The sequence below is a fragment of the Helianthus annuus genome, chromosome 3 (assembly GCF_002127325.2).
Source record: "Helianthus annuus cultivar XRQ/B chromosome 3, HanXRQr2.0-SUNRISE, whole genome shotgun sequence".
Lineage (NCBI taxonomy): Eukaryota > Viridiplantae > Streptophyta > Magnoliopsida > Asterales > Asteraceae > Helianthus > Helianthus annuus.
The window spans coordinates 81,923,175-81,943,342 of NC_035435.2; the positions used below are offsets into that span (position 1 = coordinate 81,923,175).

The window sequence follows — 20,168 nt, forward strand, 5'->3', positions numbered from 1 at the left end:
ATTTCGTCCTGGAATGTGATTTCCTCAGGCTGTTTAGAGCTTTCTCCGATCTCTATTCCCTTTTGCTTTAGGTCTATCCCTATTTCTGCTGGCTTGGAACTTTCTCCGGTTTCTATTTCTTTTCCCTTGCTCACACTCACAGGATTTTCTATTTTAGGGATTCTCCTAGGTTTTCTTCTACGCACTTTTCGCCACCCTACATATCTTCTCTTCTTTTTAGGTTTGGCTTTTTCCAGCGGTGGAGCTTGGAATTCCAGAGGTTCCTCTATGTCAGCAATGTAACCAGTGAAGTTGTGGGAGACTTCAATCGGCACAGGATAGAGGTTGAGATTCTGAAATGCTTCCGACATCTCATTCATGCTGTACGGCATATATGCAAAATGCACAAAATGCTAAGTTAAAACTTTGGAACAAAGCTTAACAAATAAACATTTTTATTGCACACCAATTTGTACAACATAACAGCAAACAGAACATACTCAAATTTATTTATTTATTTATTTACTGGGAAGTAAATATTTCTAGGTTTAAAGCTTAAAGATTTGCATTTTCTGCTACAGTGGCGAGCAGATACAGATTTGCCCATTTTTTCATCTAAGTTATTTTCCCCTGGTGGATTATTATTAATTTCCTGAATTTCTAGGTTAAATCTCACTCTCTTGGTTCGGGGTTTCTTTTTCTTTTGACCTTTTCTAAGGATTGAATTCCTTTTCTCCGGTGTAAGTGGGTTTTCATAATTGGCCTTACGGACAAAGATTCCCTCTTCCAATTTGGTGGGAGGTTTGGAGGAAGAGGTTCCCTGTTCTTTAGGTGTATTATCTAATTTGCGATAGATAGCAGAAATCTTTTGTTTACCCATACTGTAATTTTAACAATTAATCAGTTAATAAGCATATATTCACAAATAAAACTTTCCTAATTATCATAGTGAGCTTAATCAGTAAGCTTAAAACAGTGGCTCTGATACCACCTTTTCCTGTCACGGCCCCCGACCCGGTTTGACCTGTTTCAGGAGCCGCGGGACAGGAATCCCGTGGTATTTAATTTAGGCGACATCGGAAGTCTTTTTTTTTTTTAAAAAAACAGGATCTTTTTAGTAATTTAAACTGCTCGTTTCATAACTTAGGGATAAATTCCCGAAATTTACAATACTGTGATTTCTCAGGGAAATCTTTATTTTCAAAACATGTTCATTTATTTATTTACATTGAGCCACTTTTCTAAGCTGGGAGTGCTCCACGGCACTTTTCTTTGCTCATACCATATCACCTGAAACATGTTTGAAAAAGGTTTTGTCAGCAGGGAAATACTGAGTGAATCATTCAGTTTACTGAAAACGACACATTTGTTATAATCTACAGTATTAAGGGGAATTACAATGTTTCTGATATCAAACCAACTACCCACAGTATTTGTCACTCGACCATCAATTGGCTAGCCCATTTGTCCAATGGTGTCTGTGACTGTGGTCAGATCACCCCTTGGCCACCCGTTTGTCCAAGTGTGACGGGAAATAAGTAATGTATACAAAACCCCACATACCGGCTGTACTTTGGTGATTACATAGACTTAATCCCTGTAATTATAACTTTGGAAAATAATTTGGAGTTTTGTAAAACAGTTGATAAAAAGAGAATGACTCACATTGCAGATTTACGAGCAGAGTATAAGCTTTACTGATTAGCCTTCTAACCTAATTTGAATAACAATGCACACACAAACGGGATTAGTAACTAATTCAGCAGTTACGTCAATTCACGAGATTAAACCCTCACAACTATTATCAAGTGCAATACTTAACAATTCAATGGATTTACAACGAATAACAGAGCATAGTCCGAATTCGAACAGCACTCAAACATTCAAGTCGAAATCACAATGAATAACAAAGTACAAGCTCAATTTGAGCAGCACTCGGACAATCGTTGGATAGTTATAATCGATCGGATGTTGAATCGTAATAGCGATCGAGTTATTACCCTGATTGCGGCAGCACCTCGTGATCGTGTGTGTGTGTGGTGAACTTAATTGCTTATAACTCGACGTATACACAGAGATTTTACATCGTTTTAAGTTCCACAGTTAAGTGCCAATGTCGGCTATTTATAGCAAGTTTTGGGACCTCCTTACGGACCGTAAGGCGGACCCTTTACGGTCCGTAAGCTAAGCAGTCTAAATATAGGCTGCCTAGGCTCGGGACTAGCCTTGGTGACTCAACTTTTCAACTAATCAGAGCATAGCAACGTTTATATTAAGATAATTATCAACTAGGGTTTACCCCCCTCGAGTTTAGGGGCCCTGATCCTGATTCCGATCATTCTGAAAATTTTAGGGCTAGTGCAGAATTACTTGGGTGTCTCAATTAGGGTTTCCTTTTTAACTAATTATTGTCCTAACTATTGATTTTAGTGGCAGTTGTTACACTATAACCCTAAATCGCAATCGATCGCAAATTCACCTTTTTTCAAGCAATAATCTTGTTTCGTTCGTCAATTCGATAACCTCAATGTCTTCTTCAGGCTCTGTTGGTAAGTTTAGCTTCAATTTTGAGTAAATTTTTGTTATTTTTTCCGAAATTCATTGTTTTACGTTTTATAATTCGTCTTTCTGTTATTAATATTTGATTTTTCATAAGTTTAATTGTTATTGTTTTATAATTTAACATAATTTGTTCGTTTTGTTTCTTCATCATTTATTGCGTTTTAGTGAAGAGTTGTGTTTTATGCATACAAACTTTAAATTTAAGATTGATGTAATATAAAGCAATAACTCTCATTGTTGTACAATTTTAGAGTTTTGTTCGTTTCATACATTGTTTTGTTTGTTCATCATTTGATGCGTTTTACTGAACGTATTGTGTTTTATGCTTTTATCCATATTAGTTCATATACAAACTTTAAAGGTCTGTATTTTTAAATTTTTATTAACATATTTTGAGATTTAATACTAAAAACATTATTATATAAGAGGTATTGCGTTTTATAGTTATTTGTTAATTGTTTCAGATCACATTTCCAAGTGGGAGGAACGTGTATGCTTAAACAGTGGAAGAAAGTTTTTCAAAACCTAAAGTCAGTGGATCCATTACACCTACTGTTGGAATGTTTTTTAAATCATTTGATGAGGCTTTTGCGTTTTATCAAAGATATGCACTTGCTGCAAGTTGTCTGCAAGAAAAAATACCTCTTTGAAAAATGGTGGTGGTTTAGTGAAAATAAAATATATTGTCTGCTCAAAAGAAGAATTTCATCTTAGCAAAGAAATAGATTCTGGTTCAGTTGATGAGAATAGTAAAAAGATTGTTAGACGTAATAGAGGTTCAAAAGGAGTTGGATGCAATGCTCATGTGAAATTAATATTAGAGAACAATAATATGTTTAAAATCTACTACTTTGAAGAAGAACATAATCATATCTTTGTTGAAGATGAAGATATTCATTTCTTGCCGGCTGCCAGAAGTATTGATTATGTTAAAGAAAGTTTTATATCTGGATTGTCTGCAATCAATATTGGACTTGTTAAAGCATTCAATATTATGAAAACAATGTATGGTGGTTTTGGTGAAGTTGGTGCTAGTAAAGTTGATTGTAAGAACTATAGAAGGGATTTGAATCTTTACATAGGAGAGTATGATGCAGAAATGGTAGTTAGGCGTCTTATTAGGAAGAAAGAATGTTGTCCTGGTTTCACATGTGATTATGTTATTGGTGAACATAGAAGATTGAAAGGATTTTTCTGGGCTGATGAGCAATCAAAAACAGATTATACAGTGTTTGGTGACATAGTTGGTTTTGATGCTACTTATAAATCAAACAAGTAAGTTTTTTTCATTTATTGTGTTATATATTCTATTGCGTTATTGTCACACCCCGACCACGTAAAACAACAAAACGTGGCGGAAACGTCGGGGAGTGTTGTAACAGAATCATTGTTTCACAACCATGGATTAAATAGTTTTGTTTTATTGAATTATTGAACTCATTGTTTTGGTACAACTTAGATAAATACAATAATTGTTTCTCAGTTTTAAAGTCGCTAAGGCACAAGTCCATCCTATGTGTAGCATGCATCAACAATCATCACATAGCAGTACCTGAAACATATATGAAAATACGGTACGTCAGCATAAAAATGCCTGTGAGTAACATAGGATTTTGTGTATTAGATTCATGGCTTTAGATAATATGAGAAAAGGTTTTATGTTTTTCAAAATAGCCATGAATCTAATGTAAAAGTTTTGTTTCTGAAAATGTGTCGTTTTGGAAAACGGGTTTATAGTATAGACAAAAATATACTTTGGTTTTGAAAAGTTTGTACAAATAGTATATCATAGTATACTTTAGTTTTGAAATAGTTAAATGGATAGTATATCAAAATATACTTTAGTAATTAAAATAATAGTTTCGGTAGTATATCTCAAGTATACTTTGGTTTAAGAATAAAAGTATTGGTAGTATATCAAATTATTCTTTGGTTTGTAAATAGCATATCAACTATGCTTTGGTTAAAAGTAGCATATCAACTATGCTTTAGATAGTATATCAAAATATACTTTAGTTTAAAATAACAAAGTTGGTAGTATATCAAACTATACTTTGGTAAACAGTAGCATATCAAACTATGCTTTGGTTTAAAAATAGCATATCAACTATGCTTTGGTTTAAAAATAACAAAGTAGGTGTGTTAAAACATATGTTGGATTTTTGTACATAGTATATCAAAATATACTTTGGTAGATCACATTTGAGAGCACATCAAACTGTACTTTTGTAGTATATCAACATATACAAAGAGAGTGTGATTTGGTATTCAACAAAGCCTTAGTGTATCAAACTACACTTTGGAGACTATAGAAATACCACGAAGGCAATTTCTATTTGGTTTAAATTTGGTTTCTGACATTCCATACAACAGGAATGGGGTGTCTAGTCCTATAGCGCTATATCATACTACCAATCGGCTGGGTGAATGTATAAAAATGGTACAATCCAACAATTTGTTTATTAAGTTTTGGAAAATCACTGTTTAAACCATAGGAAATCGTTTAATTTGTCAAAAGAATATGTATTAAGCATGTGTAATCATATAGTTTAAAATCAGGAAAATAACAGATAGGCATATATGTTTCACCCCAAAACAATTGAAAACAGTAAAAGAGGGGACTATGTACTCACTTGAGATTGCAAGTATCCTTGATTAAGTGTCCTAACAAAGCTCGGGAAATCAAGGAATCAAGTGGCACCTAGTATGGATCACTATGTTAAACAATCGGATCCTAAATCGGAAGATAGGATAGAATGAAGTTCTATAAATCAAATGAGTATTGCAACTCATATGGCATGATTTAATAGACCTAACATTCTGATTTGGAAGTTTACTTAAGTGCTTTTGACCCGTTTCGACCCATTATGGTAGTATAAGCCACTATAATGCGTCGTTTGCGTAAAACTAGGTTCGGATGGTTAACTATGTGCTATGTCAAGTCTTACATGCCCAATTATCCCTAAACATGTTACTAATTCAGATTATATGTCAAAAATATGTTCACATAATCAAAATACGGATTTTAGCTTCAAAAGGGCATTTTGGTCATTTCCTATGGGCATACAAGCTAACTAGCATACGACTAACCAATCCTATGTGATCATAAGGTATAACCTCAGTGGTTATTCCCTATACAACTATGATCACTAACTAAGCTTGGTCGGATCCTAAAGATCGACCAAACGGGTCGGGTTCGGAAGTATAAGCGGTTGTTTAGACCGCTTACCTTACGACCCTAAACAAGCACAAACTAATAGTGTCGAGTTAGACATGTCAAAACATGTTTAACCTACTGATTTGGTATCAAAACAAAGTGTTTTGATACCCTAAAGTAGTTCCGTTTCAAAATGCGTGCTAAAACGCATTTTGACCGAAACTTTGACTCGACACTACAACTAGTTAACGTGGTAATCAGCGGCTATAATTACGAAGGATTATAACTATCGTGATTACAATCACGTTTCAAAGTTCAATTGAACTTTGACTTGACCAATTGATGGTCAAAACCGAAAGTCAAACTGTTGGCCAAACTGTTTGACTTTCTGCACTACATAAGGAAAAAGCAAGAAAAAGAATGAAAGAAGCTCACTTAAGGTCCTTGCTATCTTTTCTACAAGAAGACAAAGTCCCAATAAGCTTAGAAGAGAGCTCCAAAGCAGATTTAGAGAAGATAAGAGAGGAATGAGCAAGGAATGAAGTGAACTTGGATGGCTATTTATAGTGTTCATGAATTCACAAGATCATGACACTTGTTTTGCTTGGTCATTAAGCATGAAATCCTAGCCATACATTTGTTTGATGCAGGTGCAAAGCCTTGGAGAGGTGGTAACTTGGTTACCACACAAAGAAATTGCAAGATTGGCCCTTGAATTTACAAACTGTTGCTGAAAACACACTTTCTGCCCAGATGTGGCACTCGCGTAGCGCGACGGCATAGGCAGGAGGGCTCGCGCTACGCTACGGTGTGTCTGATTCAGCAAAGTTTCAAAAATGGCAGAAATGGTCCCTGCACGCGTTTAAAGCCTTTTTCGATGCGTTTAAACCTCGTTAACCTCATTTCAAGGCTCTAAAATGAAGTTAAAGTATAGGGGACTCAAAACATGCTCAAAAATATCTCGGATGTCGGTTCGTTTGGTCGTACGATCGCGTTGTTCGGTTAATTACGACGGAACTCAAACGGATGCGAAAACGAACCAAATTAAGCGATGAATGGAATTTTTGCATGGCGATCACTAAAATAAAAATATTTTAGTGTGTACAAAAATTTTGGATGTCCAGATGTGTCCAGAACGTAAGATATGCGCGAAAATGCAAACTTACGTCGTTTTTAACACTTTTAGTCCCTGAAAGATCATATAAGCATGTTTTCGCACACCGAACCACTCAAAGCTTGTTTCTAAGCTATGATTAGGTTATATATGGTATGTTTAACTTATGATCAAGTTCCGGACTGTTCGACACCATACGAATCGGTATAGTTTCGTAGTTTGACGCAAATAGTCCCTGCGATCGAATAAACTTGTTTTTGCCATACCAAACCTTTCAAAACTTATTTCTAAGTTATGTAAAGGTCATTTAAAGTATGTTAAGCCTATTTCACTATTCCGGAGTGTTTGTTGCGCTAAAACTGATTACGTTTACGCACCAGTGCGCATATAACTTTCCAGAAAGCGATTTAAAGCTCGGAATTGAACAAGAATTGATATGTGCAAAGGATACACATATTTATACAAATCCCAGGTATGAAACACAATGTTTCATAGGTTTGGCATTTGTTTGGTGTTCGTGGTGACACAGGTGTCACAGTCTCCCCTACTTTAGGAAATTTCGTCCCGAAATTTAATTCTAGAGGAAACTTGTGAAGACAACTGTGATTGTTTCGCTTTTGAATGAATCCTCCGTTTCCCAAAGTAAAACTCTAGGTTACGTTTGGATTCTTAGCGAATCCGATAACTGCCAGAATGTCCTTGTTGCAGTAACAAAAACATGGGGTTTCGAACAACGGATAGGAGAATGTTTCCTATGAAGACTATTATAGGAAACTTGTGTGTGCTCGAAATCAGAGTCGGAGATTACAAAATAAAATGTCATTGGCCAAGGTCCATGACTTCTAGTAATTTAAATAACGCTACTTTCGCAATGTAATATGGAACACTTATATATAGGAAGTACCAGCGGCGTATCCACCATGCCCTTTTACATTGCTCCCGTCTCGTTATTCTCATCACTATAGGTCTTAACACATGACAAAACTTGCTGTGGTTTCTGTGCACTGAATTCCATAATTACGTATGCATCCATAATTACGTAATTCCTTGACAGTCCGCACAGTTCATCTCATAATGTGTAGGGTAAAATCAATCGAATAACCATGAAATGACTTGACTAGACCACCAAAGGATCTTTTTAACTAGATCAATGAACGATCCTTTTAACCAGATCAACACATGATCTTCTTATCTAGATCGTCGTATGATCTTTTTAAATAGACCATTTAAGGGATCTTTATAACTCGGAACCAAATAATCGTTTTGAATCAGCACTTTGGAATCCAAGGTTCTTACTATTTGCATAGAAGCCCCTTAAGGATTTACGATAGTACTTTGAGTATCCTTCTGAGAATCTAACATATGAAAATACGGAAGATTCCACCAGGACTTAGATAACGAGCTTTGGAGTTACACATAAACACAAAATCACCAAATTGTGTATTCGTTAATTTAGTTATTAGCTCGTTTGTGAATTTAAGGTACACTAGAAATCCAATCACAGACTTCAATTAGTACTTTAAAATGTCCTCAAGAATCTAACTATGAAGATAGGAAGATCTTATAAGGATTTGGAATTTGTTTTCTGTCGTGTTATAACATTCGTATTAGGATAAATAAAGAATCCAATTAAGGACTTATGATAGCACCTTTATCAAATCAAAGATTTGAAATGGTACTTCAAGTATCTGATTAAGAATTGCATCCGTACTTTGTTTCTTAAAAGAAACTAGTACTTAGGATTTTTGGGGAGATCACAAATGATCATAGAATGAAGGAACCATACAAGTAGTTTGTTCTGGAAAGAACATGGTTCTTTGGTGTCGATATTGTAGGGGTATGTCGACACATACACACAATCGTATCAGTTTTGGAAATAAAATTGGAACAACCATTTTATTTATAATAACTGCATTGTCTCAAATGTCAAAAGATAACAAACGAAGGAAATACAAAAGACTAATTGTTCACTGCTGCGTTGTCATTTGCATTTGCCTCGTTTATGTTGAATACTCATCCACGTGCTGGATTTGTATTAAGAAGTCTTGGGCAATTGTTCCTGTAGTGAGTAAGGTCACCACAGTTATAGCACGATCCAGGAGGAAACTGTGCTCGAACAACGGCAGGATTTGCAGCATTTTGGTTTTGGATAACATGGCGACATGTATTGACCAAGTGTCCCAAACGCCCACAGTGGGTACACTTCTGACACGGTGTCTGATTCACATGATGACGGTTGCATTTGTTGCACAAGGGTGCAGTACCAACACAGTTCTTCCTAGCACGAGGCTGTGCTGGTTGATTTGGTGCAACCTGATCATTCTGAGCAACTACTGCGAAGTTTTGTGAAGCCTTACGCTTCTTCGACTTCTTAGAGGACTCGGTCTGTTTATCCTTTGGTTTATCTTGTGCTATCTTGTCAGATGGTCTTGGATCGCCTTTTCGGAAAAGCTTACCCTTCCTGATTTGAGATTCAGTCAGGGTGGCAGATAGTTCAATGGCTTGTCTGACGGTAGTAGGGTTGCTACCAGTAACAGTATCCTGAACTGGATCAGGAAGGCCATCGATGTATCTTTCAATTGCCTTATCCAAAGGCGTAACCATGGTAGGACATAACAGACTCAATTCCTCGTAACGATCAGTGTAGGCTCGATGTTCACCGCTGTCTTGTTTGAGATCATCAAATTCCCGTTCCAAAGCCCTAAGCTCATGACGAGGACAGAATTCCTTCATCATTAGAGCCCGAAGCTCTTCCCAGGTTTGTGCCATTGCTACATCGGCACCTCGATCCCTCATTATGCCGTTCCACCATGTGAGTGCTCTTTTCTGGAACACACTTGATGCAAACTCAACCTTTCGCTCGTTTGGGCATTGCACATGACGAAATGTGCTTTCAAGACTCTCAAACCATTGTAGAAGCCCCGTGGCTCCTTCAGACCCAGTAAATGCGAGTGGCTTAGCTGAGTTGAATGTTTTAAAGGTGCACGGAACATTGTTATTGTTTGCCTGATTTATCTGGGTGATAAGGTTCGGGAGTACAGCAGCGAATTGCTGAGCGATTAAGGCTGCCAAGGCGGCATCCTGAGCTTGATCACGTCGAGGAGGCATATTTTGAAAGAGCAAAGCAATATGAGGGAAAATCGAGTGAGATGCTATTGGATATTCAAAACTAGATGTTAAGAATATCGACAAAGCATAAGGATTGTGACCATTTGTTCGTTACTTAAAACAAACAAACGACACTGTGACAAATCAAAGTAAATGGGTCAATATAATGTATCACTGAAGACATGCTCGCCTATAAGTGAACACTCACCCCAAGAGTTCCCAGGTAAGAGTGACTGGTCCGATACTGTGGATTTGTACGAACACTCTAGCCTTAGACAGAAAACTCAGGGTACAGGCATTCACTCTTCCAGTTTGCACGTGTTCACATTATTTAGACTCAAACTTTGACGGGATTTTGAAAACTCAAAAGGCACAAAGCTAAAGATGAATCAAACTGGAAGGGTTCGAAACCTTATAACAAAGGGTTCAAAACCTAATAATCAATCATCCAAGGATAGATGATTAATTTTCGAAGCGGATTTGTTATTGTGTTCTCGTTGTGGTTATCACCTAAGGATAGGTGAAGTGTATTGTTTTAAGACTAAACACAAGATAACTTGTGTTAGGGTCCTAGGAAGGTTATAGTCTAGGTCAAAGCATTACTAATAGCCTAATTCCCTATAACCATTGGCTCTGATACCAACTTTTCTGTCACACCCCGACCACGTAAAACAACAAAACGTGGCGGAAACGTCGGGGAGTGTTGTAACAGAATCATTGTTTCACAACCATGGATTAAATAGTTTTGTTTTATTGAATTATTGAACTCATTGTTTTGGTACAACTTAGATAAATACAATAATTGTTTCTCAGTTTTAAAGTCGCTAAGGCACAAGTCCATCCTATGTGTAGCATGCATCAACAATCATCACATAGCAGTACCTGAAACATATATGAAAATATGGTACGTCAGCATAAAAATGCCTGTGAGTAACATAGGATTTTGTGTATTAGATTCATGGCTTTAGATAATATGAGAAAAGGTTTTATGTTTTTCAAAATAGCCATGAATCTAATGTAAAAGTTTTGTTTCTGAAAATGTGTCGTTTTGGAAAACGGGTTTATAGTATAGACAAAAATATACTTTGGTTTTGAAAAGTTTGTACAAATAGTATATCATAGTATACTTTAGTTTTGAAATAGTTAAATGGATAGTATATCAAAATATACTTTAGTAATTAAAATAATAGTTTCGGTAGTATATCTCAAGTATACTTTGGTTTAAGAATAAAAGTATTGGTAGTATATCAAATTATTCTTTGGTTTGTAAATAGCATATCAACTATGCTTTGGTTAAAAGTAGCATATCAACTATGCTTTAGATAGTATATCAAAATATACTTTAGTTTAAAATAACAAAGTTGGTAGTATATCAAACTATACTTTGGTAAACAGTAGCATATCAAACTATGCTTTGGTTTAAAAATAGCATATCAACTATGCTTTGGTTTAAAAATAACAAAGTAGGTGTGTTAAAACATATGTTGGATTTTTGTACATAGTATATCAAAATATACTTTGGTAGATCACATTTGAGAGCACATCAAACTGTACTTTTGTAGTATATCAACATATACAAAGAGAGTGTGATTTGGTATTCAACAAAGCCTTAGTGTATCAAACTACACTTTGGAGACTATAGAAATACCACGAAGGCAATTTCTATTTGGTTTAAATTTGGTTTCTGACATTCCATACAACAGGAATGGGGTGTCTAGTCCTATAGCGCTATATCATACTACCAATCGGCTGGGTGAATGTATAAAAATGGTACAATCCAACAATTTGTTTATTAAGTTTTGGAAAATCACTGTTTAAACCATAGGAAATCGTTTAATTTGTCAAAAGAATATGTATTAAGCATGTGTAATCATATAGTTTAAAATCAGGAAAATAACAGATAGGCATATATGTTTCACCCCAAAACAATTGAAAACAGTAAAAGAGGGGACTATGTACTCACTTGAGATTGCAAGTATCCTTGATTAAGTGTCCTAACAAAGCTCGGGAAATCAAGGAATCAAGTGGCACCTAGTATGGATCACTATGTTAAACAATCGGATCCTAAATCGGAAGATAGGATAGAATGAAGTTCTATAAATCAAATGAGTATTGCAACTCATATGGCATGATTTAATAGACCTAACATTCTGATTTGGAAGTTTACTTAAGTGCTTTTGACCCGTTTCGACCCATTATGGTAGTATAAGCCACTATAATGCGTCGTTTGCGTAAAACTAGGTTCGGATGGTTAACTATGTGCTATGTCAAGTCTTACATGCCCAATTATCCCTAAACATGTTACTAATTCAGATTATATGTCAAAAATATGTTCACATAATCAAAATACGGATTTTAGCTTCAAAAGGGCATTTTGGTCATTTCCTATGGGCATACAAGCTAACTAGCATACGACTAACCAATCCTATGTGATCATAAGGTATAACCTCAGTGGTTATTCCCTATACAACTATGATCACTAACTAAGCTTGGTCGGATCCTAAAGATCGACCAAACGGGTCGGGTTCGGAAGTATAAGCGGTTGTTTAGACCGCTTACCTTACGACCCTAAACAAGCACAAACTAATAGTGTCGAGTTAGACATGTCAAAACATGTTTAACCTACTGATTTGGTATCAAAACAAAGTGTTTTGATACCCTAAAGTAGTTCCGTTGCAAAATGCGTGCTAAAACGCATTTTGACCGAAACTTTGACTCGACACTACAACTAGTTAACGTGGTAATCAGCGGCTATAATTACGAAGGATTATAACTATCGTGATTACAATCACGTTTCAAAGTTCAATTGAACTTTGACTTGACCAATTGATGGTCAAAACCGAAAGTCAAACTATTGGCCAAACTGTTTGACTTTCTGCACTACATAAGGAAAAAGCAAGAAAAAGAATGAAAGAAGCTCACTTAAGGTCCTTGCTATCTTTTCTACAAGAAGACAAAGTCCCAATAAGCTTAGAAGAGAGCTCCAAAGCAGATTTAGAGAAGATAAGGGAGGAATGAGCAAGGAATGAAGTGAACTTGGATGGCTATTTATAGTGTTCATGAATTCACAAGATCATGACACTTGTTTTGCTTGGTCATTAAGCATGAAATCCTAGCCATACATTTGTTTGATGCAGGTGCAAAGCCTTGGAGAGGTGGTAACTTGGTTACCACACAAAGAAATTGCAAGATTGGCCCCTGAATTTACAAACTGTTGCTGAAAACACACTTTCTGCCCAGATGTGGCACTCGCGTAGCGCGACGGCATAGGCAGGAGGGCTCACGCTACGCTACGGTGTGTCTGATTCAGCAAAGTTTCAAAAATGGCAGAAATGGTCCCTGCACGCGTTTAAAGCCTTTTTCGATGCGTTTAAACCTCGTTAACCTCATTTCAAGGCTCTAAAATGAAGTTAAAGTATAGGGGACTCAAAACATGCTCAAAAATATCTCGGATGTCGGTTCGTTTGGTCGTACGATCGCGTTGTTCGGTTAATTACGACGGAACTCAAACGGATGCGAAAACGAACCAAATTAAGCGACGAATGGAATTTTTGCATGGCGATCACTAAAATAAAAATATTTTAGTGTGTACAAAAATTTTGGATGTCCAGATGTGTCCAGAACGTAAGATATGCGCGAAAATGCAAACTTACGTCGTTTTTGACACTTTTAGTCCCTGAAAGATCATATAAGCATGTTTTCGCACACCGAACCACTCAAAGCTTGTTTCTAAGCTATGATTAGGTTATATATGGTATGTTTAACTTATGATCAAGTTCCGGACTGTTCGACACCATACGAATCGGTATAGTTTCGTAGTTTGACGCAAATAGTCCCTGCGATCGAATAAACTTGTTTTTGCCATACCAAACCTTTCAAAACTTATTTCTATGTTATGTAAAGGTCATTTAAAGTATGTTAAGCCTATTTCACTATTCCGGAGTGTTTGTTGCGCTAAAACTGATTACGGTTACGCACCAGTGCGCATATAACTTTCCAGAAAGCGATTTAAAGCTCGGAATTGAACAAGAATTGATATGTGCAAAGGATACACATATTTATACAAATCCCAGGTATGAAACACAATGTTTCATAGGTTTGGCATTTGTTTGGTGTTCGTGGTGACACAGGTGTCACAGTTATATACCCTGTTCTATTTTTTCTAATTCTTTATTAATTTGTTTTTATGTAGATATGATTTGGTTTTTGTACCATTTACTGGGATTGATAATCATTTTAGGAATGTCACATTTGGTGGTGCATTACTTGGTTCTGAGACTGCAGATTCTTATAGATGGCTTTTAAGGTGCTTTGTTAATGCTTTTGGAAATGAGCCTAAAGTTGTTGTTACTGACCAAGATGCTGCAATGAAAAGAGCTATTAAGGATGTACTTTCAAGAAGTAGACATAGGTTATGTATGTGGCATATATGGGAGAAATTGAAGACAAAGGTATTAACTGCGTTTTATGATATAATAAACTGCAATTTTTATATAGGTTTATTATTGCGTTTTATGTATTATACAATAAGATCCCCAAACACTTTTATTAATAGAATTACAAAACAATTACGTTTTACCATTAATGCATTATGTTTACCATTTTCAATATATTGCGTTTTAAATTATTGCGTTTTATGTTTAATAATTTTATTACTTTTTATACAGGTTGGTCATGTCAGCAAACATTGATTTTAATACAAGAATGACTCATGTTGTTTGGAATACTATTATTCCAGAAGATTTTGAAACTGAGTGGCATTCAATAATGTCTACTTTTGGATTGGAAAATCATGAGTGGTTAAAAGATATGTACGATCTTCGATTTGATTGGATTCCCGCTTATTACCATGGAGAGAATTTGGCTGGTCTTATACGTACTACGTCTAGATGTGAAAGCGAGAATTACTTCTTTGCTCAGATTTGCAATCCAAGATGTACACTTGTTGAATTTTTCACTCATTTTGAGACTGCAATGGATATTCAAAGGCATGAGCATAGGAGGAATGATCATGATACAAGGTATATCCAGTCTAAGACCTGGAGTGACTTTGTATTGGAGAAACAAGCATCAGAAATATATACCAAAACAATTTTTAAAGATATTCAGATTGAAATTGATGCTGCCATTACAAAGTGTATGTCAAAGTCTCATGATACTGTGGGTGATGTTCAATATTATGAAATAAAGGATTTCAAACAGCCATGCACATCTTTATTCAAGGTAATTTTTTAAATTTATATTGTTTTAAACATCTATTGCGTTTTATTTTTTCCATTATTTGTTGCGTTTTATCATTATATGATCATATACTTAATTTCTGTATTATATTTATTATTCATTGCGTTTTATATTACATTTCACTAATTTTATATAGCTTTTTAATTTTATTTACAGGTTCAATACAGCAAACAAGAAGATGGTTTAAGTATAAGTTGTACTTGCAAACGGTTTGAAGAATTTGGTATATTGTGCCGCCATATATTTTATGTTCTACGGTATGATGATATAACTAAGTTTCCTAGAAGATATGTTCATAGAAGATGGATGAGAGATGTTGTTTCAAATGGATTAAATCATTGCAATATTCGGTTTGATGAAATTCGTAGGAATAGTGAAATTGATAAACTTTTTAGAGAAATCGTTGTTGCAAATGAGTATGTGGTTAATAGGTTGGTTGGGGATTTAGATGAGCTGTGTCGTTACAGGGATCATATTAAAAGTTATATTGATAAAGCGGATGAGGTTATGGTTGCTGCGCCACCTCCTAGTCGCAAAGAAAGATTTGCTGATATTAGAGGGAACTTAGAAAAGTCAGATTCTATGATTCGTGTCCCGGTCAAAACAAGGACCAAAGGATGCGGTGTACAAAAAAGATCAAGTCTAATTGTGAGATTGCAATTCAGAAATCATCAAAGATCCAGAAATCGTGTCGTGTATGTGGTGGAAAAGGACATAACCGTCGCACATGTGAAGATAAGGTTTCTTCTAATGCTATAGGTTCTAGCAATGCAATGTAAGTATGTATACAAATTCTGATATCAATAAGAAAGAAAAAAATTTTATCATTGCGTTTTATGATGTATAGGTTTCATCTCTTTTTGTTATTGCGTTTTGTGATATCCTTCATAAATATCAGCTTTTTTTGGTTAATTGCGTTTTATGATAACAACAGTATATTGTTATTGCGTTTTATACATAGAACAATATACTGTAAATGGAATTTTTTGATTATTGCGTTTTATTATAACACAGATCACAGATCAAATTAAACAAGAAATGCAAGTGGATATCATAAACATTGCGTTATATAGATGATGATAGTTTTAAACAAAGATGATGTTTTCAAACCACAAAATTAAATAAAAATTACTAGCAAGATCAGCATCATGGATCAAAGTTTGTTTCTTTTTCGGATGAGAACCCTAAGCTTCCATCAAGGATTTCCTCATCACTTTCAGATTCAGTCCAAAGTTCAACCTGTGAGACTACTGCCTTTTGAAGCTTCTCTGCAAATTTGCTAGCAGAGTTGTTGATGATTGGTATTTCAGATAATTGCTTCAAAAAATTTATATCCTCACTGGAAGATATGTCCTTTGGGTCATACATCTCCACATCACCATCGTCCCAAGTCACTGAAACTTTGAAAGTTTCCTCAATGAACTCCCAAGATGTAACTTGGGCATCTTTAGTTGCAGTTTGATTCGGATTTCCAAATCTTTTGTGTAGAATTCTGAACAGTGCGGCTGTCTGATTTGTGTAACAAGCAGGTGGTATACCTATTTCATTCATCCTTCTCAACACATTATCATTGCAGTTTTGAAGAACAGAAGTAATGGAATGGTATCTTATTTTTTTTCCATCAAGGAATTGAAGAACGAAATTCTCTCTTTTAACCCACCAAACTGATAGTTGTTGATTAGCCATTTTAGGGTTTGTGCGTGTGTTTTGTTGTTGGGTATTGGTGTATTTGGTGTATGATGAGGAATGTGAAAATAGTTTAGGTTTTTTGTTCTTATATAATGGATTGGTAGAGGGATTTGTATCAAGTGTGTTAATAATAAAAATGATTATATTTTATTTTTTTCTTTGAATTGATTGTTCAATCATACAGTATTTTATCAGGAATCCAAAAGGCTTTTTAAGGCTTTTTAAGGCTTTTTGTCTAATCAATTTCTTTGTCATTAAGCTATCAGTTTTTTCTTTGTTTTATCTACTCTTCATTTATTATTATTTTATTTTATAACATTGCGTTTTAGAAGAGTATAATATATCAGTTTTATGATTGTCATTATTGTAATTAAGCTTTTAATTTGTTTTGTGTTATAAAAATAGTAAAAAAACTTTTATTGCGTTATAAAGATATATTGCGTTATATGTTTGGAAATTAATAATTAGGAAACACTTTGTAATTCGTTTTAGAATAAATAACTTATGTCAAACAACAAATAAATAGACAATGTTGAGTTATAGCATACTACTAAAATGTTGCGTTTTATCATAATAACATTTCACTATATATGTATCCTTTCTTTTAAATATATTATATAAAATTTTTATTGATAAATTGTACAAATTTTAAATAATATGTTTAAAAGAAAGGATAAATATTGCGTTTTAAAATAACAAACAAATAGTAGCATTTTAAATATATCAACAAAATATTGCGTTATATGAAAATTATCCTAAAAGAAAAAAACATTGCGTTTTATAATAAGTAGCATTTCTAAATCAAAGTAACCAGCAAGATCAAGAAAATATTGCGTTATATTAAAATTATGCTAAAAGAAAAAACATTGCGTTTTATAATAAGTAGCATTTCTAAATCAAAGTAAACCAGTAAGATCAAGAAAATACTGCGTTATATTAAAATTATACTAAAAGAAAAAATATTGCGTTTTATAATAAGTAGCATTTCTAAATCAAAGTAAACCAGCAAGAGCAAGCCTATCTTTAATCCTTTCTAAACTAGTGTCATAAGATTGTTTTTAAGTTTCGCACCGAGGTTTCAAAACTTCTTTGAGTCCTCAATAACATAATCTTTGAGTTCGTTGATTTCGTGTAATAATATCTTTGCGATGAACTTTCTTCTTAAATCATCAAGTTGTGCGGTCTGCTTGTTCACTTGTTTTTTGTTTTTACCCTTCTTGATAATTGCAGGTTCTTCATATTCCTCATTAAACCCACAATCCCATTTTTCGACTGCTTCACCATTATAACATTCCATATGACGCATACATAATATACCACAGTCAATGCCGTTATCTTTTGTCCTCCATTTCATCTCCATTCTAACAGGGGTTATTCCTTTTATATCATCTGCTTTTTCATGTCCAACAGATTTAAGGTAAGCTGCCAAAGCATTCCTCTACAGAAAAAAAAACAAAAAGATTAGGTGGTTTATATTTGTGTTTTAAAAGCATAAGTAAGAATACTTACTGTATTTTCAGGCACATCACCATATTTTTCTTTATTTGTGGCTTCTTTCGCACTGTTGTCAATGATGAATATTTGTTTCTCTTCAAGATTGAACGAGATCACAAAGAAATGCTCTGAAAGGAGAAGCGGGACAAAGATAATTTTAAAATCTTTTATGCTTTTTAGCTTTGCACCTTGAAGAATTTTTTCAATGTTCTTTGTGAATGCTTCTATCATCTTTTCTTCATTTTCAGTTTCTTCCTTATCACTCGATGTTAAAGCCTGCATAACATTAAACAAATTAACATATTATTGCGTTTTATGAAGGTAATAAAACATACAGTTGCGTTTTATAAAACTTCATTCAAACAAAGTATACATTGCGTTTTATGAAAGAAATAAAACTGGCAATTGCGTTTTATAAAACTTCATTCAATCAAACTTCAAAAAACTTCATTATACATATATTATTTCTATAAAACAGACAAATTGCGTTTTATATATCTTACCAGCATTCGAATAGTACAGAAAAATCTTGGAGTTTTGTTGTCTTTTGATCTTCTTTTTTCTTCTTCATTCAAAATATATGTCCAACAATTGATTACTTCTCCGGTGATTTCCAATCATGGCCTCATTGTTTCAGCAGCATATCTCGACAGAAATACATGATCTCTAATTTCAAAGAGAGTGTCCCTGCAAAAAAAACAATTAAATTATAATATTTTGATTTTTGTTTTGTGTTAGTGTATATAAATGATTTTTTACATTATTTCTCCTTCTGCATGGAAAGCATATCCCGATATGTTGTTTTCGTGTGCCGTTCTTGCTTCCTTCATTGCTACTTGTCTTAGATAGTATGGTGAACAAAATACTTCTGGTACATTTTTCTGTCGATCTGGTCGTACCATCTTTGTGATTATTTGTTCTGTTTTTGTTATATCACTTGTTGGTTGTTCTTGATGAACTGATTTTGCAGGTGTTTTATACGGATCTTCTTGTGGGTTGAGGAATGATGTGTTTTGAATTAGATCACTGATTTCCTTTTCAGTTTTCTGTTCTTCAATTCTATCAAACATTGTTTGTATTCCAGTAATTTGAACTTCTTTTTCGATTGTTTTATTTTCAGATTCCGCTTGAATTTCGGTTTGTGCAGCGTGGCGAGTAGCATCAACTTCCACTTCATTTTCATCAATATTTGAAGACAACTGAGAAATTTTCAAATCAAAGGATGGTACCTCATCATTTTGAATTTTCTTTTGATTTGATTTTTTTCTTCTTCATCTGTCTTTTGGATTATCTCCAACATTAATGATGGAATTTCTTCGCTAAATGATGATTGCACCATTGAAGAGTTTTCAAAGTGTGTTTGCAGAATCGATGCAGGTTCATTCTCACTTATTTTTTTCTGGATTGGAGGACTGGACGACAGCTGGGTTATCTTCATTGCGTTTTGTAGCATCATCATTGCGTTTTACAATCAATGGAGTTGAAATGATTTGATTTTCGGTGTCTTCATGTTGGCTCAAATTTAGAAATCTTGATGGTGTTTCCATCAGATTTGAATCAATATTAACTTTCTTGTGCTTTTTAGCTTGATCGTTGAATTTTTCAATCAATGACGCCCATTCGTTTACTTTGTTATGAACAGTTTCACTGTTTGGATATTCTTCAATGATCTCATCTATGCGTGATTGGATGCTTTCGAAAATTTCTTCAAATCCTTTAAAATGATTATCCAAGGCAGTCACAACATATTCTTCATTTGATTTTTTATCTTCAATGTTCTTCATATTTTCATCGCCACTTTTTGTTGAATGAATGTCAGAAAGA

At 34.5% G+C, this 20,168-nt stretch overlaps 1 protein-coding gene across 1 annotated transcript; it reads left to right on the forward strand.

Moving 5' to 3' along the window:
* The first annotated feature begins 2,506 nt into the window (after window positions 1-2,506).
* Window positions 2,507-16,238, forward strand: LOC110931792 (protein FAR1-RELATED SEQUENCE 5-like). The gene is made up of 8 exons (XM_022175169.1): window positions 2,507-2,528; window positions 3,006-3,031; window positions 3,146-3,816; window positions 14,113-14,331; window positions 14,588-15,143; window positions 15,318-15,809; window positions 16,009-16,068; window positions 16,176-16,238. The coding sequence occupies exons 1-8, from the start codon at window positions 2,507-2,509 to the stop codon at window positions 16,236-16,238; spliced, it is 2,109 nt and encodes a 702-aa protein (XP_022030861.1).
* The last annotated feature ends 3,930 nt before the right edge of the window (window positions 16,239-20,168 follow it).